The 24,806-nt window shown below is 57.8% G+C and overlaps 9 protein-coding genes across 9 annotated transcripts; 6 read left to right on the plus strand and 3 right to left on the minus strand.

The window, feature by feature from the left end:
• Nucleotides 1-157: 157 nt before the first annotated feature.
• CDC45 (DNA replication initiation factor cdc45) lies at nucleotides 158-1,285 on the plus strand (the record flags this gene model as incomplete). The annotated part of the gene is given in 2 exon segments (XM_066779300.1): nucleotides 158-163; nucleotides 179-1,285. 2 exon segments carry the CDS (start codon nucleotides 158-160, stop codon nucleotides 1,283-1,285), a joined length of 1,113 nt encoding a protein of 370 aa, XP_066630104.1.
• Nucleotides 1,286-2,033: 748 nt separating this feature from the next.
• On the plus strand, nucleotides 2,034-3,837 carry SLS55_007886 (uncharacterized protein; the record flags this gene model as incomplete). Its single annotated transcript, XM_066779301.1, has 3 exons — nucleotides 2,034-2,374; nucleotides 2,608-3,359; nucleotides 3,416-3,837. The coding sequence occupies 3 exons, from the start codon at nucleotides 2,034-2,036 to the stop codon at nucleotides 3,835-3,837; spliced, it is 1,515 nt and encodes a 504-aa protein (XP_066630105.1).
• A 596-nt stretch (nucleotides 3,838-4,433) lies between these two features.
• Nucleotides 4,434-9,273, plus strand: SLS55_007887 (uncharacterized protein; the record flags this gene model as incomplete). The annotated part of the gene is made up of 4 exons (XM_066779302.1): nucleotides 4,434-5,654; nucleotides 6,732-7,109; nucleotides 7,159-7,664; nucleotides 7,989-9,273. 4 exons carry the CDS (start codon nucleotides 4,434-4,436, stop codon nucleotides 9,271-9,273), a joined length of 3,390 nt encoding a protein of 1,129 aa, XP_066630106.1.
• Nucleotides 9,274-10,000: 727 nt separating this feature from the next.
• Nucleotides 10,001-12,192, minus strand: SLS55_007888 (uncharacterized protein; the record flags this gene model as incomplete). The annotated part of the gene is made up of 5 exons (XM_066779303.1): nucleotides 10,001-10,545; nucleotides 10,598-11,395; nucleotides 11,448-11,694; nucleotides 11,745-11,954; nucleotides 12,187-12,192. The coding sequence occupies 5 exons, from the start codon at nucleotides 12,190-12,192 to the stop codon at nucleotides 10,001-10,003; spliced, it is 1,806 nt and encodes a 601-aa protein (XP_066630107.1).
• A 944-nt stretch (nucleotides 12,193-13,136) lies between these two features.
• Nucleotides 13,137-15,225, minus strand: BBP1 (Branchpoint-bridging protein; the record flags this gene model as incomplete). The annotated part of the gene is made up of 4 exons (XM_066779304.1): nucleotides 13,137-14,329; nucleotides 14,508-14,725; nucleotides 14,788-14,998; nucleotides 15,060-15,225. The coding sequence occupies 4 exons, from the start codon at nucleotides 15,223-15,225 to the stop codon at nucleotides 13,137-13,139; spliced, it is 1,788 nt and encodes a 595-aa protein (XP_066630108.1).
• A 624-nt stretch (nucleotides 15,226-15,849) lies between these two features.
• GST2 (Glutathione S-transferase 2) lies at nucleotides 15,850-16,719 on the plus strand (the record flags this gene model as incomplete). The annotated part of the gene is made up of 3 exons (XM_066779305.1): nucleotides 15,850-15,935; nucleotides 15,989-16,269; nucleotides 16,322-16,719. The coding sequence occupies 3 exons, from the start codon at nucleotides 15,850-15,852 to the stop codon at nucleotides 16,717-16,719; spliced, it is 765 nt and encodes a 254-aa protein (XP_066630109.1).
• Nucleotides 16,720-17,596: 877 nt separating this feature from the next.
• SLS55_007891 (uncharacterized protein) lies at nucleotides 17,597-18,613 on the plus strand (the record flags this gene model as incomplete). Its single annotated transcript, XM_066779306.1, has 1 exon — nucleotides 17,597-18,613. One exon carries the CDS (start codon nucleotides 17,597-17,599, stop codon nucleotides 18,611-18,613), a length of 1,017 nt encoding a protein of 338 aa, XP_066630110.1.
• Nucleotides 18,614-19,046: 433 nt separating this feature from the next.
• SLS55_007892 (uncharacterized protein) lies at nucleotides 19,047-19,925 on the minus strand (the record flags this gene model as incomplete). Its single annotated transcript, XM_066779307.1, has 1 exon — nucleotides 19,047-19,925. The coding sequence occupies one exon, from the start codon at nucleotides 19,923-19,925 to the stop codon at nucleotides 19,047-19,049; it is 879 nt and encodes a 292-aa protein (XP_066630111.1).
• A 1,468-nt stretch (nucleotides 19,926-21,393) lies between these two features.
• On the plus strand, nucleotides 21,394-24,606 carry SLS55_007893 (uncharacterized protein; the record flags this gene model as incomplete). The annotated part of the gene is made up of 2 exons (XM_066779308.1): nucleotides 21,394-22,661; nucleotides 22,902-24,606. The coding sequence occupies 2 exons, from the start codon at nucleotides 21,394-21,396 to the stop codon at nucleotides 24,604-24,606; spliced, it is 2,973 nt and encodes a 990-aa protein (XP_066630112.1).
• Between the last annotated feature and the right edge of the window lie 200 nt (nucleotides 24,607-24,806).

Consider the following 24,806-nt stretch of genomic DNA (forward strand, 5'->3'; position numbering starts at 1 on the left):
AACAGACATGTCGATCCGTCTTTCTCCAGAACCCCGTTTCTTGCTCATCAGACATTGGAGCTTGTACGACAGCATGCTCCACTCCCCATATCTGTCTGCGAAACTCCATCTTTGGTCAGACCAGGGACGCCGGCGTCTCCACAAGCTTCTGGCAAAGATGGGGGTCAGTCTGACCCAGTGCAAGCAAAGCTATACGCACATGGACATGGAGCTGAAGCGCGGCTTAAGAGAACGGCTTCTGAAGTTCGCCCCGGTCTATGGACTTGACGGACTAGTGCCCGAGGCAACAGAACGAGGTGGCGGCAAAGAAGGATGGGGCTTCGTTCGCTGCTGGGGCTGGAAAGCATGTCTCTCTGCAGTGGACGTCGGTGTCGTGATTGGCGCAATCCTCGAAGTTGGATCTAACATACATCTATCAAATCCCTCGCCACAGCTACCACCAACGCCGCAGTCATTGGACAGCTCTGGCAGCCAAGGCTTCCTACCTGATGCCCCCAAATTCGACGATGAAGCCGCTCAGGACGCCATCACCTCCCGGTTCTGGACCGCATACGACTCGCTCACCTCGCCCACCCTCATCACCCAACACATCGCAATCGCGCAGCACCTTCACCGTGCGATACTCCGCACCGGCACCGCCCTAATCGCCAAACACCAGATCCGCCACCTCCGGGCGTTCCGCATGGCCGTGGTCAAGGAAGGGCCGGACGCACCGCTCTTCACGCACGCTGGTGCGTTGGTCAAGCTGGCTTTGTGGGTTGCAGAGGCAGTGCAAGAGATGGATGGAAAGAAGGGTCGGGGCGGCGGCAATGAGCTGGTGATGGCGGGTCTAGATGAGGCTCGCGGGGTGTACGTTGTCGTCGGTCTCGGTGGCGGCGGCACGACGGTGCAAAGCAAGGAGAAGGAGAAGAGGCGGGCAGAAAGGCAGAGGAAGAAGGAGGAGAAGCGCGAGGCAAGAAGAAAAGAGAAGGCGGCGGAGAGGCAAAAAGCATTGGAAAGGCGGCTTGCTAATGGAGAAGAAGTGGATGAGGATGAGGACGAGGAGCTCGAGACGGAGGAGGAAGATAGCAGTGAGAGCGAGAGCGAGGACGAGGATGATGGCATGGATGAAGGGAAGAGGAGAAGCGCCGGACGTAATCGATTTGGCCTCGCGTTCCAGGAGGTAATCGAGGAGACCGGGGCACGCGTCAAGGTCGATAGCTTTGAGCACTGCGTTGTGGAGGTCAAGAAAGAGGATCTCAGCGGCTTTTTGGAGCAGCTAAGCATGAAGGCTATTGTGGGCTAGCGGTCGCAAGGCTCATGGTGGGCGCGGCCTGGAGGTGTTCGGAGTTGCGGTTTATTCATTGACCTCGCGCCTTTATACTTAGCATGCGGTGGTCCTGGGGGGAGCTCTGCCGGACTGCAGTGTTTTCTTCCCATATGTTGCGTTCGTTGGCAGGAATGTGGCGGCTGTACGCATTGCATATTCGATTTCTGGTATTGGGTTCTGCTCATGATGGCTACGGTTGTCATGGTCCGTCCGCATCGGCTTTTATGAAAACATTCCCACGTCCAAAACGGTTGTATAAGTAGGTGGTCATGTGGCCGGTTCTTATGTTGCCGCCTGCCGGGCGGATCACCGCCCACGCTCGGTTCAGGGCCGCCGCGCTACCGTCGCCCTTCAGCGTCAGTTGACCAACCGTCGCCTCGCGTCGGTGCAAGCCCCAGCAATCGCACCATAGATGGACCTCCTGACACCATGGTGGACCTCTTCTCCTCGGTTCGTCGCTTCAACGTTGGGTCCCTCGCTTCCCGACTGCGCACGTCACGGCGCCGCAGGAGCTAAGGATAGCCGAATCGGGCTATTGAGTGCAAATCGCCCAGCAAAGCCGTCCTTATCTCAGCGTGTCTGTGCAACAGTGGGGAAGCACGTCGCTCATCCACCTCCAACCACCCGCTTAACACAGACGTCACTTCTCGCAAGCAACTGTGATAATAACCGACGGCGCCACCCACGAGGCCAAAGCCCGCCCGCCCAAGGACGGAACACGACAATGACATTAAGAGTCACTAACCCCGACGTCGACGACGACAGCACCCAGCCGCTGCTCGCGTCCGACAGCGATTCGTCGAGCTACGGCATTAGCAACGGCAGCAAGGCTCAAGACACGAGCCGTCAACACGATGGTTCCGTCACCGGCGTCGTGCATTTCGAGCCCGGAGACGCCGAGGACCCGCGCAACTGGCCGAGGTGGAAGAAGTGGCTCATGATCGGGCCCATCGTTCTCATCGATCTTTCCGTCAGCTGGGGCGCGTCCGGTTTCTCGCCGGCCAGCAAGAAGTTTGCCGAGGATTGGGGGTTGTCGCCCGAAGGGGGGACGCTGGGGTTGTCGTTGTATGTGCTGGGTTTGGCGTTTGGGCCCATGACTTTGTGAGTTTGGTGTAGCTATTCTGTCGTAGATTCGCTTCTCTAACCGTGACCAGGGCGCCGCTTTCTGAGGTATGCTTACACACGTGAACCCCCCGCGCCAATCTAATGGAAGTACAGTATTACGGCAGACGGCCGATTTACATTTACTCCTATTTCATCTTCCTATGCTGCCTTGCTGCATCCGCTGTGGTCCCCAGCCTTGCGGTCTTTATCCCGATCCGCATTGTTTCCGGCTACTTTGCTTCAGTTACCATAGGTAATTCTAGTCCATTCTTCATGTTCTTGGGTACTGACGACTCCTCAGCAAATTTCGGCGGAACAATTGCCGACCTCTACCATCCTCACGACACAGGTCCAGCGATGTCGCTTTACCTTTGGGCAGCTACTGCCGGCTCACCGACCGGATTCTTTTTGATGTCTTTCGTTGCCCAGACGAGAGGATGGCGGGACGTTTTCTGGGCTCTGTTCGCCATCAACGGTGGTCTCTGGCTTATCATGACCATCTCACTACTCTTCTGCGGTGAGACGCGTCACAGCATTCTTCTTGCTCGTCGCGCAGAAAAGGAGCGTAAACAAAACCACACGAGCAACATAGACGTACCGGACCATTTGAAGAAGAGAGGCGCCAAGGAGCTATTTACTGTCACGCTCACGAGGCCGTTCAGATTTCTGGCGTCCGAGGCCATTATCACGTTCGCCGCCCTTTACAACGGGTACCTTTATGGCTTATCTTTCTTATTCAACACGGCCTTTGTTCTTGTATTCGGACAGGGTCATGGATTCGACATTATCGGCGTCGGTGTCTGTTTCCTCGGTATTTGTGTCGGTATCAGTCTCGGCCCCATCACAAATATCTGGCAAGAGAAGTACTACCAGAGGAAAGTCCATGAGTCCGGAGGCAAGAACATCCCTGAGGCGCGAGTTCAGATGGGAAAACTTGCCGCTGTTGGTAAGTTGCCCGTCCGAAATCTCCCAGCAACGACGAACAGATGCTGACCTCTGCAGCTTTCCCCATCTCCCTCCTCTGGTTCGCCTGGACAACGTCCCCCAGCATCCACCCCATCATTCCCATCCTCGCCTCGGCGCTCTGGGGCTGGTCCTTCTACACCCTCATCCTCATGACCTTCACCTACACCGAAGACTCGTACAAGGTGTACTCCGCCTCGGCGCTCGCCGGCATCGGCCTTGTCCGGAACCTCTTCGGTGCGGCTTTCCCGCTCTTCGCGCACGGCATGTTCACCCGGTTGGGGAATCAATGGGCAAGTACGCTCTTGGCAGGCCTGGCGCTCGTGTTGGTGCCCATCCCGTTCGTGTGGAGCAGGTATGGTAGGGCGTTGAGGGAGAGGAGTCCGTGGGCGAGGGAGCATATGGATGACTTGGATGGAGATGAAGGGGATGAGGAGGCGGCGGGTGGGGAGGAAGCGTAAAGGCTTGGTAGCGCGTGTGAGCGGTGGCAGTGAAGAACGTGGGGGTTCGGCATTGCATCAGCACAGGAGTAAAGAGCATGGGAATGAGACTTCCATCGCTGAAACCGATCTATGTCTACGAATTACGAACAAATGGCCCTAAACTGGCTGTCGACTGGACTGCGGTGAGGAAGTAGCTTGGAAAGGGCGATTTCAGGAGATTCGAGACCTGAGAGTATCCAGAATTTACAGGTACCTTGTTACACCTTCGCCTGCTCAAGCATGCTGAAGCCCGACAGGAGTTTGAGGTTGCCTATCTCCGAATGATTAACTTTTCGGTATCAGGGTCGATATGCATCCCATGGTACAAGACGGTGCTCAACACATGGTACCATGTAACGCTCAACCATGGCGTTGCTAACAATAATTCGAGAGAAACTGATTTCTGACCGCGCGCTCCCCGCGGCGGGTTCATAAAGCTCGCATTTGGCTATCCGGATCCTACCACAGCCAACGTGATCAACGCTTCACACTCATAACTATCACCTTATAGTCACAGCAGTACTATCATGGGAGCGTTAATGTCCAGGGAAAACACCAAAAAGTCGCGCCCAGCCATGACCTACGACCGAATTCTCAAGCGAGCCGAGTTGCTCGTCCAGTACACCCTCGACCAGCTCCACGATGAACGGTTCGGCATGTTTCACCGTCTCGAAGTCATCAAGGATGAGATCGGGCCCACGTCGAACACAATCATGGCACCTTGGGACATGGACGAGGATAATCCGCAACAGCAACAACAACAAAGCGAATCGCCCGTGATCAGCAACGGCCGCTTCATCGGCCTTCTCCGCGCCCACAAGACCCTGAGCGAAGCCCTCAGCCTCAATGCCGCCCACATACGGTCAATTAACCGGCAAAGAGCGTCCATGATCGAGACGCTCGCCGCCTTGTCCCGCGACCCAGTGCAGCTGCAAGCACGGATCTTGTGCATCATGGTCACAACCCCGCACGTTTACCGTCGCCGCGCCACCACCGACGACGGCGGCAACGACTGGCTCGCCGGATGTATCGCCTTCTACGGCCACGGCGGGGGCTGGGGCGGCATCGTTGGCGTGGAGGACACTCCTTCATCCAACACCACCACGACAACCCCCTCCTTTAGCACAGTTGTAGCCCTCGACTACCCCACGACCCTATCCCACCTCGGCCCCAAACCATCCACAGCCACCATAACCGCCAGCAACACCAGCATCAACACCCCCACCACCGCCACCTTTCCCCCTCGCGATCCCCCCCACGCGTCGTACGCCTGGTGTCCCGTCACAAAGACCTACTTCCCCCTCGCCGACATGTCGGCCGCGACCATCGTCGACCGCCACGACGCCGACGGGTCGTTCGCGGCCGCCGACGCCCGCAACGTCATCCCGATGAGCAGGCGCGTGGCCGAGGCGTGGCGGGCGCGCATGTTCTTCCTGATGCCCGTGAAGGGAAAAGGTGAGGGCGGCGAGTGGAGCAAGCAGCAGGCGCGTTGGTCCTATCAAATCGTGCTCGCGCCGGCGCCCATGGCGTCGTCGACGCAACTCCATCAAGGCGGCGAAGGCGGCATATCACGCAAGGAGCTGGACGGCGTGGTGCTGAAGTGGAAGAACGGGTGCAGGCCGCGGATGGAGCTGATGCATCTGCGCTTCGTCCGGGACCTGTTGGCGTTGCGGGGGGAGGGTGGGAAGCAGGCGTGTTTGGTGGGGTGGGACAAGGCGAGGTGGTTGGCGAGGGAGTGGAGGCGGAGGATGGTGGGGTGGGCTGGCGAGGGAGGCCGGCTGCTGGCGAGGGAGGAGGTGTGGCCGTTGTGCGTGCAGGCGGGGGATCCGGACCTGGTGAGAGAGTTTGGGATAGCGGCTGAGAGCGCGGTGGTAAGGGGAAAGGACGCCAGAGGAGTGGTGCCGGGTGGGGACGAGTGTGGGGGTGAGGTGCTGCTTGATATGCCTGAGGATTGAGAGGAAGGACAACATGGAAGCCAATGGCAAGAAAGCACTGTCGTCGACTTTTACCCAAACAGGAAGGGGTGCAGAGTCTGACAGGGATGGAGAGAAAGCAGGTCGCGTAGTTTCCTCGGCGACCCTATAGCATCGAGCAGGTAGTCATATCAGAGCAGTGAAACACCATGCGCACAGAGCTCTGCGGAATGCTTGCGCGTTCCGCTACTATATGGCGAGTGTATAGTCTCTCTTGGCTCTGGGGGGCCAAGCTGGCGGCGGCCAATCACGCGCGGCGGGACGCGTTTGCATTGCCGTATGCGGCGGCCCATCCACAAGTAATCTCACGCGTCAATAGATATCGCGAGAAGATCGGGGCCAGGATGAGAGGTGGAAAAGGCAAAAGGACGTGACGAGAAGATCAGAGGGTCTCACACTGACGGTGTGACGAGCGCGGGTTGCGTGGACGCACAGCAGCGCGGAACTGGGCCGCGCGACAGCAGGCACCCAAACGAGAAATGACTCGAATAATGCAGAGATGCGACGGCCGAGACGCGGCGGCCGGATCGAGCAGGTGCAAGCAGTTAGTAAGCCAAGGGGAAAGACGAAGCGGCGGGCCGTTTCACTGGGCTGGCGCCGTCGGCCGCAGTCAAACCGCATGCTTTTGACATCATACTCTCCCGATCCAGCTACCTCAGCACTGCGACGCGTCAAGCGGCTGACGACCTGCGACCTTGAGCGCCCTGGCGTGGAGTGTTCGTGCGCCGCGCTGCGCCGGCCAAAAGTCGACTCCACACGCCCCCGTCCCCTCTCGAACGACGTAAAGTAGATTCCTCCACCAATGCCGACGCCCGCGCATGCGCTTAGCTGCATCACGTGTCGCAGCCGCAAGGTGTGCTTGCCCTTTCCATCCGACGCCGCACGCGCTGACGACTGAAGGTCCGCTGCGACAAAGCCCAGCCGTGCTCGGCCTGCCGCCGCTCCGGCGTCGAGTGCGTCTTCCCCGTCCAGCGCGCCCAGCGCAAAAAGCATGGCCGCCGCAACGAGGAGCTGCTGCGTCGCCTCGACCACCTCGAGGGCCTCGTCGACCGCCTGGGCGGCGAGGTGGCCGTGACGGCACACGCTGCCAGCGGCGAGCCTCTGCCGCAGCCCGAGCAGCAGTCGCCCGCCGACGTCGTGCCCGGCGTGTCCAGCGCGCCGCCGCCCCACCCCCTACGGCCACGCGGCCCTCCGCGCGAGGATGGCACCTACCCCGTCATGAAGGAGGACGGCGGCCGCTACCTGGGCGAGGACTTTTGGACCAGCCTCAGCACCGAGGTACGCTGTTCCGTGCAGTTGAACCAAGCAGAGCCTAATCGCGCCCCAGGTCGACGGCCTCCGCGAGCTTCTGAACGAGCCTGAATCGGACGAGGAGCCTGCCAGCACCGCCCACACAAGTGGCAGTCCTCCTCCCGCTCATGATGTCTACGAGAAACGTCTAATGAACAGCCTTTTTGTCTTCAGTGGCGACATTGAAGCAACCGATCTGAGATGGCTCCACCCCCCGGCCCCGCAGATCAGGACTCTCTCCGATGTCTACTGGGACCGCGTCGACCCCATCTACAAAGTCCTGCACCGCCCCACCACTGAGCCGCTCCTGTTCGACGTGGCCCAGGACACCGCTTCCATCCCAAAGGGGGCCGGCTACGAGGCTTTGTTGTTCGCCATGTACTTTGCAGCAGTGACCTCGTTAACCACGGACGAATGTCTGGAGCTCCTCGGGAAGGAAAGAGCGAATCTCGCTGGTCAATTCCGCCATTGCTGTGAAATCTCATTGGCTAATGCCGACTTTCTCAACAGCACCGACATGCAGGTCCTCCAGGCCTTTTCGCTGTATCTTGTCAGTGAAATCTTTCCAGATCTCCTCCTATTTTGGATCAACAGAGCCACTCATAAACCCTTTTTCGTATCAGCTGCTGACCTTCCGTAATAGGTGGTTCTGCGATGCCACAACAAGACCCGCTCCGTATGGACGCTGGTCAGCCTTGCAGTTCGCATAGGTCAGGATCTCAATCTCCACCGAGATGGATCTGTTACCGGATTTTCTCCCTTCGAAACCGAGATGCGGCGACGTCTTTGGTGGCAAATTGCTGTTCTTGACATCCGCGCCTGCGAAGATCGCGGTTCTTTTCCTCTAATAGACCACGGCCTCTGCAGTACCAAGATGCCTCTTAACATCAACGATAACGACATAACTCCGGACACGCGCTTTGCACCTCCCGAACGGACAGGTTGTACTGACCTGAGCTTCTCCCGCCTCTGCCAGGAGGCCTCCATGGCAGCGCCCAAGTTCTTCAGCCCAGCCCCCGCAGATGTAGATGATGACCAGAAGCGCGACCAATGGCAGGCGCAAATCCAGGACGAAGTCGAACGCTTCAAGGAGCGTCTCCACGACAAGTTCATCATGCATGTCAATCCATCCATCCCAATCCAATTCGTCATCTCGCAGGTCGCCCAGATCGTCACGTCCGAATTCTGGCTGTTGGTCCATTACCCGATCCAAACCCGGCGCTACGCGTTCAAATCCAAAGCCACGAAGCAGGAGATTCTCAACACCGCCATCACCCATTTGCGCGTCGACTATGGGCTCCAACTCCATCCGTCCTCATCAAAGTACAAGTGGTATTACGAAACCTACGTCCAGTGGCACCCGCTCGCCGTCGCCCTCGCCGAGCTCTGCGTTCAGACTCGGGGGGCCCTGGTCGACGAGGCCTGGAGCATCGTCGATGCCGTGTACGAACGCGCACGCTCCCGCGTTACTGACGTCTCACTCTGGCGGCCCGTCAGAAAGCTCCACCAGAAAGCCCGAAGAGCGCGCGCGGCGGCCCTGCGCGGTCGCAGCGGCACGACGACAACGACGACGACGGAAGATGACGAGATGATGATGTCCGGCACCGGTAGCCTTGAAACCTCCGAGTCGCCGGCGTCCATTTCGGAAAGGTCGATGTCGCAGCTTCCGCTCGACAATCTGGATAGGTACCTCGCCACCACCGCCGGCCAGCAGCAACAACAGCAGCAGCAGCAGCAGCAAGCGGCCTCATACCACTCCATGGCCGATGAAAACAGACTCGCCGCCTTCGTCTCGGTACTCCCATCGTCAACGCCATCATCAACAGCAGCCTCCATGACCGCAGGACAGCATCAAACCCACCAGCAAATACCACCGCAACACCCCCACCCTCATCAACAAACAATACCTACGACCACGCCCGTGACCATTCACCAGCAACAACAGCCTTTGGACATCCTCTCATCCTCGGCCGTGGACCTGTCGGGCATGAGCCTCGACGCCGTCGACGCGGCGGGGGCGTACGGCGACCCGGTCAACTGGCAGGACTGGGACGACTTCGTCCGCAGCACCTGGGCCGCCGAGGACCCGAACGCGCCGCATCAGAAGACGAACACCCCCGAATGGTTGCTGGATATGGGTATGGGCGGGTGATTGGCGATGGTGGGTGGCCGTGGTGGTTGTGTGGTTGGCGGTGGTGGGTTGGGGGGGGATGGATGGATGTAGGTAAAGGAAAGTCCGTGGTAGTAAGTGTTGTGATATATGGGGAAGGAAGAAGGGGGAAGAGACCGAGTGACTGGGGGGGGATAGATAGAGAAAGTGACATATAGAGTGCAATAGATGTGCGTTGGGTGGAGGAAAAGCGCTGGGAGTTATTCGGGAGGATGCATAGGACCAAATAGATACCCCCGGCATTTACCATAAACCTTGACCCCCCAATCACCATATCTTCGAAAGAAAGGCATGAACATCCTTGCCATTAAGCGATGCTGGTCCGCGAAAATACCATGAGGATTAGAAGAAGATGCTGTGGCTTTGGATGGCGAGTATGCCGTTCACATATGAGAAATCCATTGAAACCCTGCCAGTTTCACCTCTTGACTCATGCTTACAGACGCTTGCAGGCGCTGGAAGACTTATAGTTTAGCTATTGTACTTCATCAAACAGTCCGCTGCTGAGCGATCGACTTGCTAAGATATAGCAGCCTTTCTTTATTTGATCCGCCATACATACTGCTCGGCCGTCCATAACTAGAGAAACGTCATTGTCGAGCATTAAACACCTATGAGACCGTTTTCATCAAATCATTCCACAAGGGGTCATCAAATCGTCCCTTCATCTTAGCTTTGTGCCACGAATTTTTTTCGACAGACGCAAACCTCAGTTCAAAGCCACCGCAACATGGCCATCGAGATACTTCGAGATGTCGCCCAGGAACACGGCCGCGATGGTGCTCACCACGCCGAAGCCCACACCGACCCAGTAGATACCCGGGAAGCTGATGGCAAAGCACTGACGGCCGGCCTCAATGATAGCCGCCACTCCCTGCGGATTGTTGCGCAAGCTGGGATACGTCGAGAGATTGCGGTTCAAGTTCGCCGAGATATCGGTGGCGATGTCGTAGATCTGGGCGGGGTCGAAGACGCGGCCATACTTGATGGCGGCGGGGGCAATCGTCGTCAGGGCGTTCTTGGTGAAGTTGGTCTTGAAGATGTTGTAGTAGATGGCGAAGCCAACACAGCCGCCGATCATGCGCACCGAGAGCGCCATGGCCGTGGCTGAGCCGATCAGGTCGTCCGGGCAGATGATGGTGATGATGATCTGGTTGGGGATGATGACGCCGCCGACGCCGATGGCAGCCAGCGTTAGGGCGATGTAGACTTCGTTGAGGTTGTCGAGGCGGGCGATGACCATGGCGCCGGTGCCTGGTGGAGATTTGGTCAGCTCGTAAGCATAAATCGTGCCGAACGTGCTTACCAGCAGTCATGAGAGCGCATGACAGTGTTATGAGTGTCTTGATCCTACCCTTGAGCAGCGAAATCAAAAGCGCAACAATGACCGAGCCGCCGATGATACCAAACCCAATGGGCAAGCTCCTGATGCCGACCTGAATTGGGTCTTGATCGTACATACTCCCGCTCTGCACAGGCCACCAGACTAGTACAGAAAAGAAATTCGCACCGGACGTGAACGTGATTAGTAGGATCAAACACAAGTTGCGTGGGTTCTGCTTTAAGCGGCCGGGAAACATAGGCCATGGCGCAAAGAAGCACTCGTAAACGATGAATGCGATTATCAGTACGAGGCCTATGACGAGCGTGGCGATGACGTGTGCAGACTTCCATGGATGATTGTAGCCGCCCCAGATGAGAGCCATCAAGAAGAGCACGATACCAGCAGTGGCGAGGACGCCACCGATATAGTCGATGCGCTTCGCCAACTCCCGGCGGGACAGACCTTGGCTGTTGACGCGCGGCGGTGGGTGGTAGAAGAAGAGAAGCAGCAGCAGCCCGATGACAGACCACAGAGCGCAGAAAAGGCCATTGTAGCGCCAGGACGTTTTAGCAATCATCTGGGCCCACAACACGGATGGACAGAAGGGAGTGATGGCAAGTATGACACCGCCGACGTAAATGCCACGCTTGTTGGTCGGAGCAAGCTCACCAGTGGCCGCCAGCGCCGTCAGCTCACAAATGCCGCCTCCCACACCTGCAATAACCATGCCGGGGATGAAGGTGTTCATGTTCTTCGCCAAAGAGGTCACAACCATGCCGGCTAGAAAGAGTATCAGCTTAGAATCCAAAGCGGCGCGGGCCAGGGAACCCACCAATGATGAAGATCATGCCAGCAACGCCAACCCAGCGGCGGCCCCAGAGATCGGAAAGAGGGCCGACGAAGGGAGTGACAGCAGCGATGGCCATAAGGTTGCCGATGATAGACCAGATGTATGTGTCAGAGCCGCCGATGTCCGAGTAGACCAAGGTGATGACGCCGCCGAAGAGGTAGACGGGGATCTGCGACGCCACCCACAGGAAGGCCATGGCAACGATAGGCATGAAGCGCTTGAGAGTCATCTGCCTGGGCGTCAACACTAAAGTCCCGTTCAAGAGAACAAGATGCTTACCGGCGGCTCGTGGTCATGGTCCATGCCGTCTCCGTAAGTGCGGAGGCCGCCCTTCTCGTAGTAGCTCGGATTGCCGGGGACGTTCGAGATGGTGTGGACGAGCTCGATGGCATCATTGGTGGTGGCGGTGCTTGTGTGCTCGAGCGTCTGCATGTTCGCCTTCTCAACGTCGTCGTCGGATGAGCGGGAGCCGGCTTGATGGCCGGTGGCCTGCGTTGTCGTCATGGTGGAGAGGAAGCTGAGCGAGGAAGGAGGCGATAAGTCGGGGGATAAGTCGGGGGCGCTGCTGCTGAATGCGCCCGGCGTGGGTTTTCTGGATCCTCGCCAATGGTACAAGCGAGGGTTGAAGGTGACGGCGGAGGAAGGCGCGACTGGTAAGTGAGCTTCGCCACTTGCCCGGGTCAACCCACGCGGCTGTTGCTTTCTGATGTATTAATGCCACCGCCATGGCCGAACTGACAGGGAACACTTGAACAGTTGGCGAAAGTGAATTGGGAGCCTCGGTATGTTTGCGACAACGTCTCACTCCAGACCCACGCTAAACGCTGAGGCAGCTCAACACTCGTACTCATACACTACTGAACCCCGTTCAAGGAGAGGCGCTAGTGTTAGACCCCGCACGCTTCACATGAGCCCGAGGAGGCCTTTTGCGCTTCGTGGGTGCATGGACGGCCCCTTCTCCCCGCGGCAATATGAATAGCATTTGCGCTTTGTGGCGCCTGGGGTTGGCTGCACTGGTTCCTGCTCTAGTGCGGCCCACACCAATGCGGGGTTACAACGTAACAGCCGTCCCGAGTGTCGATCAACCTGCCTTGATCGAGCTGGGGGTCATGATCAACGCTGCTTCCCGAGGCTGCACGTGTCGTGTTCCGTCGACATTCCTAGCGTCGATGCTCTTGCAAACCACTGAATCGGTGCCGAGGTTGGTCGGCTTGAAAGGAGCTCTGCTCTTCTATGCCAACATCAACACAAGGGGAAGAGCTAGTTGTGGTGTCTTTCAGAACCCCCAAGCGTAGACATCACACGAAAGATGGTCTCCCAGACATCGTAGACGAAGAATATGCAATTTTGGGCCATCACAGTTAAGCTACCCACCTATGGGCTTTTAGGCAGGATCCTCGCAGTTAGTTCAAGCAGTGAAAGAGTAGGTCCGAAATGCGAGCTACGAAAGACCGCAGTCCAGAAAAAATTCCCAAGAGCACCCATTCCTAAAACCAAACCACCCACTCCTTACCCTTCACTCCAGTGGAGACTCACTCCAGTGTATCGTAAAACACGTGAGAACTAGTCATTGAAGAAGCGAAAGTCAGTAGCGACAAATCTTTTCCGAAGCCGTTTATTCAAATCCGTACCGAGTTCACTTGTTGTGACTCAGTCACCGAGGTCGACGGTTTAGGCGCCTGGGGGAGGAGGCGGAGGCTGGTCGCTGGGGGGAGGCGGCGGTGGGGCGTCACCAGGAGGGGGTGGCGGCGGAGGGCTACCGGCACCAGGGAATCCAGAGAGCATCGAGGGCATGCCAGGAGGAGCACCGAGACCGGGGGGCGCGCCCATGGGAGGCTGGCCGTAACCAGCACCCTGGTCGTAACCACCAGGATAGCCGTAACCCCAAGGCTGACCGCCCGGAGGGGGCGGCGGAGCGCCTGCCGACGCCTGGTGCCATGGAGCAGCACCAGCACCAGCACCCGCACCCGCACCGGGAGCGGGAGGAGCACCGTAGCCACCCTGGCCATATCCGCCATAGCTATCGGAATTGCCACCGCGGCCACCATTGGCCCACGGCGGAGGAGCAGAGCCACTGCCGCCACGCTCACGATCGTCCCGGGGCTGGCGCCAGGGAGCAGCCGCACCAGTCGGGCCACGCTGCCAGGGCCTCACGTCACGGTCACCCTCGCCGCCGCCGCCGCCGCCGTAACTATCGGCGTTGCCCTCGTAGGCACCGGGGCCGGCCTCAAGACGCTGCTGGGGCGCACCGCCGCCGAGCTCAGCCATGAGGGACTCGTACTCGCGATCCATGCCGTCACCACCACCAATTTTACCGCTGGCGCCGGCACGGTCGCCGTTGCGCCAGCTAGCGCCGCGCTGACGGTCAGGGCAATCACGGGCCATGTGGCCAGCGTTACCGCAGACACGGCAGATGATGTTGGCCGTAAAGTTGCGTTGTTCGGGGCAGTCGTACTTGCGGTGGCCGATCTGACCGCAGTTCTGGCAAGCCTGGTTCTCGTCGTCACGCAGGGTACCGTTGAGAGCAGCCAGCTCACGCAGCTGGTTCCGCTTGAGCTCGTTCTGGCCTTCGGGGATGGAAGCAGCCTGGTATCTGTTAGTCCTCAAACTGCACTTGTACGCGTCCGGATTCCTGCTTACCGTTTCGATGATGTTGTGGATGAGCTTCTTGGCCTTGTTGACTTTCTCCTCAGTGTCGGCCATGATAAGACAGTGGAGGTCCTCCTCCTGGTTGCTGGTGTGGGCGGCATCGGAGCGGCCCTTGCCCTCCTTGACGGAGCCCTTGCCACGGATGGCAATCTTTGCGCCAGACTCGCCCTCCATCTTCTTCAGGGTGTTTCCACGGGGTCCGATGAGAAGTCCGACTGTTAGTAGGAAAAAAGAGCTAGTGTTAGTAAAAGGATTCTTTTCATGTTCGAGTAAGTGAGTGAGTTAGAAGGTGGTTAGTGAAGTGAGCAACACTGCGCATTACACGTAATGTCGCAGATTTGATGAGAGAAGACGCAGATGTGCAGGTTAGAAATCGAGGGTTAGCAATCATACTGAAGTTAATCTCCGGGTAGTCATTGACCGGGACGTAGACCTTCTCTTGGGTCTTGGTGGGGCGCCTGTAGTCAGAAGGAGGATGGTAGTTGGGAATGACTTTCATCGCCTTCTCAATAAGCTTGTGGCGCTCATCCTCCAACTTCTTGCGGTAACGGTACTCGCGCGTGTTGACACGACGACCGAAGTTGTCATATTGCGGCGGAGGCGAAGGGGACCTTCACCTAATCAATATTCACCGCGGGACAATGCAAACAATGGGGGGCCGGTGTTCACTCACCTATCACCGTCAGCCGGGACCACGTCGTTGATCCTCAGCTTCTGGCTGATTTCCTCAATGCGCAAGTGCAGGGTGTAGGCTTCGAGCTGCTCGGCGGTCATGTGGGCGGTAATGGCGGTGGTGAGACCCATCAGGCCGGCGGCCTTGTTGTCGGAGGCATCGCCCCACCGGTTGCGCTTCTTGCGCTTGCGCGTGCCGTCGGGGTTGAGCTCTGTAGACTGAGTGTGAGAAGGGTTTGCTTGCTGGGTGAGGTTTCTAGGAGCAACACTTACCACGAACGGGGCTGCGACCGCGCTTCAGGTCAGAAAGGCCGGTGGCGGGAGCAGAGGGGTCGTAGCCATCTCTGTCCTCGGAAGGCGTCGTTTCGCCGCCAAACCTGCGGCGGTTGCCGAGGGGGATGTTGTTCGAGCCGGTGATGCCTTGGTTGCGCCACGCCATGGTTGCGAGTGCGCGTGCGATGGAGTCGAAAGGTTGAAGATGGAGCGGAGGTAAGAAGAGGGCGAGCTGTTCACGGCGGCGCGACTTTCTAGTGTCTCGGCGTGCAGGAGCCGACTTTTGGCCGGCCACCTGTCCGCTGACTCACCCGCCCACCTGAGGCAGCCGCACCCGCATGCCCCAGATCTGGTCCGGGCCAGAAAAAAGACGCACGTGGAGACGCGACCACAGTTCTCCGACCCGTCCGCTGCGGTCACCTACGCGTTGCTTCATCAGCGAGCTGACGGAATCATGCACCAACCAGGGGTTGTTGCGTGCCGGCAGCTCCACGCTCATGCCGAGAAAGTTCGCCTTGGGATGCCACTCGGAGCGATGCAAATTGCGTGCTAGGATGGTCGCCGACTCTGAGGGCCTTGCTGTAATCGCCGACAGCCTTGTGGTGCTGAACGGCATCCTATGTACACCCTCCCCATAGCTTCGCAGTGGCATGACGTAGCAGATTGCTATTTCTAAGCACCCCGCCGCACGCCGTCGCCTGCCCCTCACTCCACTCGCGCGGATCCGCGTATAAAGCCGTAGCTGTCAGCACTCGACCGCCGTACTCTCTCCCCGACATCAGCATCCACAATGGCCGCTCAAACCCCCGACATCACGCTGTACACCACCCAGACGCCCAACGGCATCAAGGTGTCAATTGCTTTGGAAGAGCTTGGGTACGGTCTTTCCGGCTAACCTCGCTACCATCGTCCGGCTGACATCCGAGAAGCCTTCCCTACAAGGTCGAGAAGATCGAAATCAGCAAGAACACTCAGAAGGAGCCCTGGTTCCTCGCCATCAACCCCAATGGCCGCATCCCCGCCTTGACCGACACCTTCAGCGATGGCAAGAGCATTCGCCTGTTCGAGTCCGGCTCCATCATGCAATACCTCGTCTCACGCTACGACACCGAGCACAAAATCTCTTATCCCCCGGGCTCGCGCGAGTCTTACGAGGTGAACAACTGGCTCTTCTTCCAGAACGCTGGTGTTGGTCCCATGCAGGGCCAGGGTAAGCGCTTCCATACGACGATCCTGTTGCTTCGATCCTAAGTTACTCCCAGCAAATCACTTCACCCGCTACGCGCCTGATATCTTTGAGTATGGCATCACGCGCTACCAGAACGAGACGCGCCGCCTCTACGGTGTTCTGGACAAGCATCTGGCCGAGACCGGCAACCAGTACATCGTTGGTGACAAGTGCACCATTGCGGACATTGCTCACTACGGATGGATTGCTGCCGCCGGCTGGGCTGGTGTCGAGATCGACGAGTTCCCCACGTTGAAGGCGTGGGAAGAGCGCATGGAGGCGCGTCCCGGCGTTGACAAGGGCAGGCACGTGCCTGATCCGCACACCATCAAGGAGCTGCTGAAGGACAAGTCGAAGATGGAGCAACACGCCGCCGAGTCGAGGAAATGGGTGCAATCTGGCATGAAGGCCGATGCTGAGAGTAGGAAATGAGTGTATCATGCGGCAATGGTTGTAGGTAGCAAGCACGTTTGGTTCATCCAAAAAGAAAATGTCAACATCTTGCCAGAATGCCTTCGTGCTTGAAAATTTTCCTTTCTCTTGACTTCTTGATTGCCCTGAATTATGTCAGTCGATGCTTTGATGCCTTCAGTCTTGTAAACTTGAAGGTAAAGGCCCCTGTTCATTAAGTTTTGTCTCGCATATGTGTGGAGTCGCCCTTAGTTACAGCTCAGCTTTTGTGCCAACTAGATGGCATAGGATGACTTTTGAGGTTGGATGGCTCGGGCGTGGTTGGTCACGCGTGTCTCTTTACGAAAGGCTATATCAGCGCCGGTTGTGACCAGTCAAATCTTGAATGTCCGCACTCTTTAGGGTGAAACGGCCCAAAGACCTGGAAGATAGGTTGCCGGAATTATTTGAAAGGAAGTGGTGGGTATAATATTTACGGTGAGAAGTGAGGGAAGGCAAGCATCTTTGGCAGAAGAAGCTAGAAAAACGAGTGGCTCGAGGATTGAGCAAACGACGCGCTGAAATGACAATTGATGTGCTAGCAGGCAAACCAATACGAAGTCGAGGCCTTCATCCGGACCATAGATTGAGAATTTACATCTTTGGGTCCATCGTCATGGAAACCAGGTGAGGTGAATAGAAGCAATCATGTGACTGGTTGCTGGCAGACGGGGGGCTTCCGGGCATAAATGCTACTCTTCCACCGACCAGCAACTCTTCCTCTCCACCTTCTGCGCTTCCTTTGCGCGAACAACTCTCAAGGTTTCAGCGCCCGCTTCGCTCACTCCAACCCTCCACCCCCGAAGATCTTGCTGTGTCGCAACCCGCTCCCCCAGAAGACAATCGCCGTCACGTCAACATGATGTACTCCATCCAGTCTATGGAGCCGACCGAGTCGGTCGTCTATGTTCACACCTTCGTCGACCTGGCAGCTCTCTCAGGTGAGGAGCGTCTGGCTCTGACCTCCCTCAAGCACGTTGTCCAGCTCAAGAGCTTCCCTCCGGAGACCTTCGAGTACATGATGCCGGCCAACGTATTCAAGGCATTCGCGCCTGAGATGTTCAAGCAGGCATTCCAACTCCCCGGTGAGGCTGAGGATGGCCGCCGCTCGGTGCTCATGCTGCCGCACAGCGGAACCGATCCTGCCGCTCTCAAGCACATCTGCGATTGGATGGTCCAGTCCTGCAGCCAGACCGCTCCCTTCCGTCTGCAGGCTCATGGCAACTTCTTCGCCTGGGTCGAGCTGATGAAGGCTTCGATGCTCCTTCAGGTCCATGCCGCCCAGGCCACTGTCTGGCCGAAGCTGGCGCACTTCATCACCAAGGAGGCGCTCGAGTGGCAGCACGTGGAGTCCATCATGAACAACTTTGGCTTGGACAGCAAGGTCGTCAAGCATCTCATCCACAACGTGAGCTTCCGCCGCAACTCGGGCGACATCACCCCCAGCTGCGAGTTCTTCATCAACCACAATGAGTTCTTCAAGGGCCTCGTCGACCAGGTCGCCGACCAGCAGCACAAGAGCGCCATCGCGTCGGCCAACGCCAACCAATTCGCCCGCTGGAACCAGAACAACGCCGCCTACCGTCGCCAGCGTTTCGAGGAGGAGCATGTCCAGCACAATGAGCAGCCGACCTTCCACTACCCCAACCAGAGCATCGACCGCCGTCGCTTCGTCAAGGACAAAGGCCATGGCAGCCGCCGTTACAACGTCAACGCCAATGCCGCCCCTCAGAGGCGTGAGGATATGGAGGGCTGGGCCCATCGCACCGCCGCTGCCGCTACCTGGGACGACTCTCCGGCTTCTCACCAGGGCGGCGCCTACGACGTTCGCGTTCTTAAGCCGGGTGAGGCCACCGCTGGCGGTCTCGTCGCCTGAGTTTGGCCCTCACTGTCGCGGAGGCTGTTTCACTTGGCACTTCTTCTTGCCTGATCGACTTCACTTTGGGTGGTAAGGTTGTCACCAAATCCCCTTGTGAACAAATGTGTTGTTCCTTCATCAGAAGTCCGTTGCCTACCTCTGGTGAAAACTTCAAATCATGTTCTGCGACCGAAAAGCCTTCAACTGGATGGGCAACCTTCGGTTAGACTGGCTGGGGGCCTTGGAACCCCTACCCGTCTAATAACGACACTGCTCGCTAGGTTGAGTTGGCTCTTCCAACACTGGATTTTCTCACTCGGCGTTCAAAGGTTCAAAAACAGTCGGCACGGGAAACGGGATACCCACTGCTTTGAGGTCAATGCTATAATATAATAAAACACTACTCGTGATATTCTGCCGTCTTATTGCTCTGATCGCGTGTTGCCTCGACCTACTTCAAAGTGACATAACACCTCGTCAACGTCTGCGTCGAATTCCCAAACGGCCTCCTCACCGTCCCATCTTCCTCCTCCACAACCTCCTCACCCGTCTTCACCTCGGAGATCGCCTCCCCCCTAAACGGCGGCGGAGGATTGGTCCACACCTTCCGCACCGCGTCATTGAACGCCTCGATCTGAATGCCGCGGAACCCCATCTCCTTTGCCCAACGCATGAGCCAATGCGCCTGGACCTTCATCAACTTCCTGCCCTCGTAGTCCCGGCGCGTGCTTGTCGAGTTGCGGAACAACACCTGCAGCGGCCCCGTCGCCTTCCACGTCGCGGGGTCGCGCGGATCGTAGGCGATCAGCCGGGCGAAGCCTTCGCCGTACTCGGGGACCACGCGTGTGAGCGGTATCATTCTGGACATATCCAGCGGGTTGATGCTGTCATAGCTGAGGGCAATGGAGACAAGCGGGAAGTCCATGCGGTCGAGCATGGCCTCGGCGTCCAAGTTGTCGGCGTCGGCGGTGTCCCTCTCGACGTCCCAGTATAGCCTACCGCCGGTAGCAGCTGATTCAGGGCGTTTGAAGGTGTATTCCTTGTCGAAGACGCCAAAAGAATAGCCAGAGTCGATCTGATGGTCAACGAGGTACCGCCCATGCTCGTAGAGGCCAAGGCAGCGCTTGACTGCTTCCGCACCCTTGTAATTGGAGCTCCACATGGGCCCGTAGAAAATGTTGGTGTGGCAGAGGATGGCGAGCGCCCAGTCGCTGTGCTCCGGCCCGAGATTGCGGATCTCGAAGCGGGAAGGGAGGTCGGTCGTCATGGTTTTGGTCATGGTGCTGATAACAGCTGGGTTGGTCACGGTGCTGGTCATGGTGCTCGTCATGTTGGGTCTTTCTTTTCCCTGGAGAACTGGTACACTGGTTATGTCGTGGGTATGTTCCCTCCATATAATACTTTGCTTTGCGGAAGGTTTCTTATATCTGGGCGGGAGGCTAGTGCTGACGTGAGGTACCCCGGTAAATAAGACCTCGCTTCATGCTCTGCCGTGCTTATGATGGTCTCAGACGCGGGGCTATGGGGGCTGAAACCCGATTACACAGTACGCGATGTAGCACGAGTGGTTTGGGTAAACTCACATTTCCCGGTCACTTTGCAGTGTCTGCACAGTGAGAAACAGTCTCAACCCTGCGAAGTCAAGACACCACTAGGCATTGCCAACGTAAGCGCCATGCTCTTCGACGTGGTCTCAAGACGACCCATGTCTGGTTCCAAGCAAATGCCGAGAAACCTATCTTGGGGTAAGAGTTGGCAATCCAGTAGCTCTTCAAAGCTAAGACACGTTTCGACGTCTCATCCTGCCGTCTACTCGTCTTCATAGTCGGCGCGATGCATCGACGCGTCCACTGGCACTTCCACTGGCACGACTCGACTGGTCTAGAGATGAATGCGTGGGAAAGACTCCTTCGTAGTAATGGAAATCACACAGCTCGTGGAATGCCATGTCTGGACGTCTTTTGTCGGGGTCAAAGCTCGCGTCTGTGCCCAGAGACTTGCTTCAAAGAAAGAACAGGACTGGGTTCGAGTTCGAGTTCGGTGGAAGTGGCGGTGGATCGCGCCCACCGGGGCGCTGCAGGCGGTGCCCGATACAGAAGGCAGCGTTCTGGGGAGTTTTCGTAGTGCAAACAAGCGTACGTCGGGCGGCGTGGCATGGTGGCGATTGGTTGTCATGGAAGCAGGGAAGCAGCCATGGAGGTGGCTAGGTACTCGACAGGTGATGCCGCTAGTCCGGATCCGATCTACAGGGCCATGTAGGTCGTCCCTGCTTGGCTTGGCAAGAGCCAGGTCGGCCCGCTTTTTTTTGTCGCCGCAGCTGCACGGCGAGGGAGAAAAAGTTTGAGGAGAGTCGCAGGGGCGGAGAACAGGCGGTGGAAGTCGTCGCGCCTTCAGCCGCAGCGGACCCGCCTGCCATGATGGAGCCGCGGCCGAGTCAGGCGACGGGACTCCTGGATTTTTCTCGACGGGTACCCTGGTGATTGGAGGCCACGTAGGGCGGTGGCACGAGACACAGCCTCGTCGCCTGGCAGCGATGGGTGGTGTGCAGGCTGGAGTGGAGCTCAGATAAAACGGGCCTCGAGCCTGCTTGGGGCCTGTGCTTGGCATGACGGCGTTGGCGGATGGCAACGCCCTGCGCTAGCGGACCCCGCGACCGCGCCTGGCGCCTTACCTATCAACACAACTCCTCCTCCAGCCTCACTTCCGATCCCAAGTCAACCACACCGCAATTTCCGCGCCTCTCAAAAGCAGCCCTGCGCGCTGCCTGCACTGCGTGCCCCAGTGTTGACTTCGCGCCGATGGCTCGCCGATTCGGGAACCCGTTCGCCTTCACCCCGACCCCCGTGACTTTCTTTGTCTGCGTCATCTATCTGGCCGTCGTTGCCTCGCTGCTTGTCGTCCACCATGTCGTCCCGCCCGCCCCCAAGTCCGCGACCCCCGCCCGCGGCATCAACCTGACCGAGTCGTGGCGGGATCTGCAGTACCTGTCCGCCGGCCACCACCCCTACAACTCGCACCGCAACGACGACGTCCGCAACTGGCTCCTGATCCGCATCGAGCAAATCCTGGACCGGAATGGCATCAAGTACTCCACCAAGGGCTTCCATGCCGCCGCCGCGTCACCCGTCGTCGTCTACAACGACATGGTCTCGAACGTCACCTTTTCCAGCTCCAACACGAGCATCTACTTCGAGGGCACCAACGTCATGGTCTACATCCGTGGATCCGAGGACGTGCCCGACGACGTCGAGAGCTCCGGCGTCGGCGGCGTGCTTGTGAATGCTCACTACGACAGCGTTTCCACCGGCTTTGGCGCAACCGATGACGGCGTTGGCGTCGTCACCGTGCTGCAGCTGATTTCGTACTTCACCACCAAAGGTAACCAGCCCAAGAAGGGAATCGTTGCGCTTCTCAACAACGGCGAGGAGGACTGGTTGAACGGCGCCAAAGCTTTCACCGAGCACCCGCTGTCTTTCTTTCCCCACACTTTCCTGAATCTTGAAGGTGCTGGTGCCGGAGGCCGCGCCACTCTTTTCCGCAGCACTGATACCGAGGTCACCCGCTTCTACAAAAAGGCCAAGAACCCTTTTGGAAGCGTCATTTCCGCCGATGGCTTCAAGAGAGGCCTGATCCGCAGTGGCACGGATTACTCCATCTTCACTGCCGACATGAACATGCGTGGTCTTGATGTTGCCTTCATGGAACCCCGAGCTCAGTACCACACTGTCGAGGATGCTGCCAGAGACACATCTCCTGATTCTGTGTGGCATATGCTCTCTGCCGCGCTTGAGACTATGAAAGCTCTCACCTCGTACACCGGGACCGAATTCGAAGGCGGACCAGACGGAACCGGCCAGGGGTCGAACGGCGTCTGGTTTGATCTCTTTGGCGAAACCCTTGCCATCTTCGAACTTCACACGCTCTTCGCCTTTTCTGTAACCTTGCTTGTCGTCACACCTCTGATCTTTATCGGACTTACCGCCATATTGGTCAGCTTGGACAAGTGGTACCTATTTGCGAGGAAGAAGTACCTCCATTCGGCGGACGATGACGATGCATACCCACTGTACGGCTGGCGGGGCTTCTTTCGCTTTCCCGTTGCATTTGTTTTCGCGACAGCTGCCGTTATTGGCTTGGCCTACCTAATTACGAAAGTTAATCCTAATATAGTGTACAGTAGTCAGTATTCTGTCTGGAGGTATGTTCATTTCCTGTCTCAGATTACTTTCAACTTTCCTAGGTCCCTTCGTCTCTCAACGTCATCCTCACGCATTTCGAAAAACCGCTGACCCATTTTTTTTTTTAGTATGATGCTTTCTGCATTCTTCTGTATTTCTTGGTTTATCCTCCGTGGCGGGGCTGCCATGCGTCCTTCGGCACTTACTCGTATCTATGGGCTACTTTGGATCTACGCTGGCGCCTTCGTACTCCTGACTCTTGCAACGGTTGCCGAGAATAATTTCCACTTGGCGGGCATCTACTTCATTGTAATCTACTTTGCTTCGGCCTTCTTCGCTCTACTAATTTCCTACCTGGAGCTCTTCGCACTTCCCAAGAAGAAGGCCTATGTCCAGCATGCGTCAGAAACCTCTGACAGCCCCGGTAGCCGTACTCCAGGAAGCATCAGGGCCTCTCTTACGCCCATCTCTAGCCGACCGCTCACTGCTGCTACTGCTGTAGCAGACCCGCCATCCCACCACAAGGTCAGGGAGGATCGTCGGAACAGCAACGAAGATGACGATGCAACCGAAACAACTTCGCTTCTGCGACATGAGCAGAACCCCCGCACTTTCAGCCGCGGTTACGGCGGAAGTAGACATGGCAGCAGGCGTGCTTCCCTTGATGCACGATCTGTCCTCTCCATTTCGACGAACAGACGGCGTCTCCTTCATCCCGAGCCCACTTTCCCTGGAGAACAGGCCTGGAGTAGCAACCTGCCCCGTTGGACTTGGTTGCTGCAGCTGCTCCTGCTGGCGCCAATCAACGTCATCCTCGTCGGGCAAGTCGCACTTCTCATCACTAGCGCTCTTCATCAAACGCTAGCAGATGGCTCTTCCGCACTGACAGTGTACCTTCTCATCGCTGTCTTCGGTGTCCTCGTTCTCATCCCCGTCCTCCCGTTCCTCCACCGCTTCTCGGTCCGCATCCCCACCTTCCTCTTCCTCGTTTTCGTCGGAACCCTAATCTACAACCTTGTCGCCTTCCCCTTCAGCCCAGCAAACAAGCTCAAGGTCTACTTTATCCAACGCGTCGACCTCGACACGGGCATCAACGAGGCCTCCCTCACTGGCCTGGACGGGTTTGTCCAACCCATAATCGCACAGCTGCCCTCAGCCGCTGGCCAGGAAATTGAATGCGGCCCACCCGATACTGCCAGCCGCGCCGGTCTCGTCAAATGCTCCTGGCGCGGTCTCACCCCGTTCGTGGTCCCGCGTGATGACCATACCAAACACCCGGTGCCGCCCGGCAACGACCTCAAATACCTCTCCAGTTGGGTCCAGTTCAACGCCAGCCGCACGACGCACCATGAGGACGAGGCGATGATTGACTCGACAACAGCGCCTAACACGGCAACCATCGACGTTGTCGGCCGCAACACGCGCTCCTGCCGCCTCTTCTTCGACCCGCCGGTCACCGACCTACGCGTGCGCAACGCCGGTGAAAACCAGAGCAACCGTTACCCGCACACGGGTCCCTCGGGCGCCAACGAGCTGCGGCTGTGGAGCCGCGAATGGGAGCAACCCTTTACCGTCGACGTTGGCTGGGACGCCAGCGACGATCAGGAGGGAAGCCATTGCGGCCGCAGGCGGTGCCGGGGTCACAGCGACGATGATGAAAGTGGAGATCGGTTCAGGGGATTGGATGGCAAGGCGCAGTGCATCTGGAGCGATGCGAATGAAAAGGGGGTGATTCCCGCGCTTGATGAGCTCAGGGCGAATATACCGAGGTGGGCGATCGTGAGTAAGTTGGCTGACGGACTGGTTGAGGGGACGAAGAGATTCGCGCTCTAAGACTGCCCGGAGAAAACGAATGGACGATCGGAAATGATGTACGGAATGTGACGAACACAAGGGTATTATGGATGGGTAAAAGAGGTCATAAAGAAAGGGTAAAAATGTTCGCGGGACAGTGGATAATGGGATGAGAAGCGAAGGATGGGTGGCAGGGTTTATACTTCTGCTTTCTTCGTTTTCCCTTCTGCTCCTGTTGT

Source organism: Diplodia seriata (genome assembly GCF_021436955.1).
Source record: "Diplodia seriata strain FDS-637 chromosome Unknown scaffold_8, whole genome shotgun sequence".
In the NCBI taxonomy this organism is placed as follows: Eukaryota; Fungi; Ascomycota; class Dothideomycetes; order Botryosphaeriales; family Botryosphaeriaceae; genus Diplodia; species Diplodia seriata.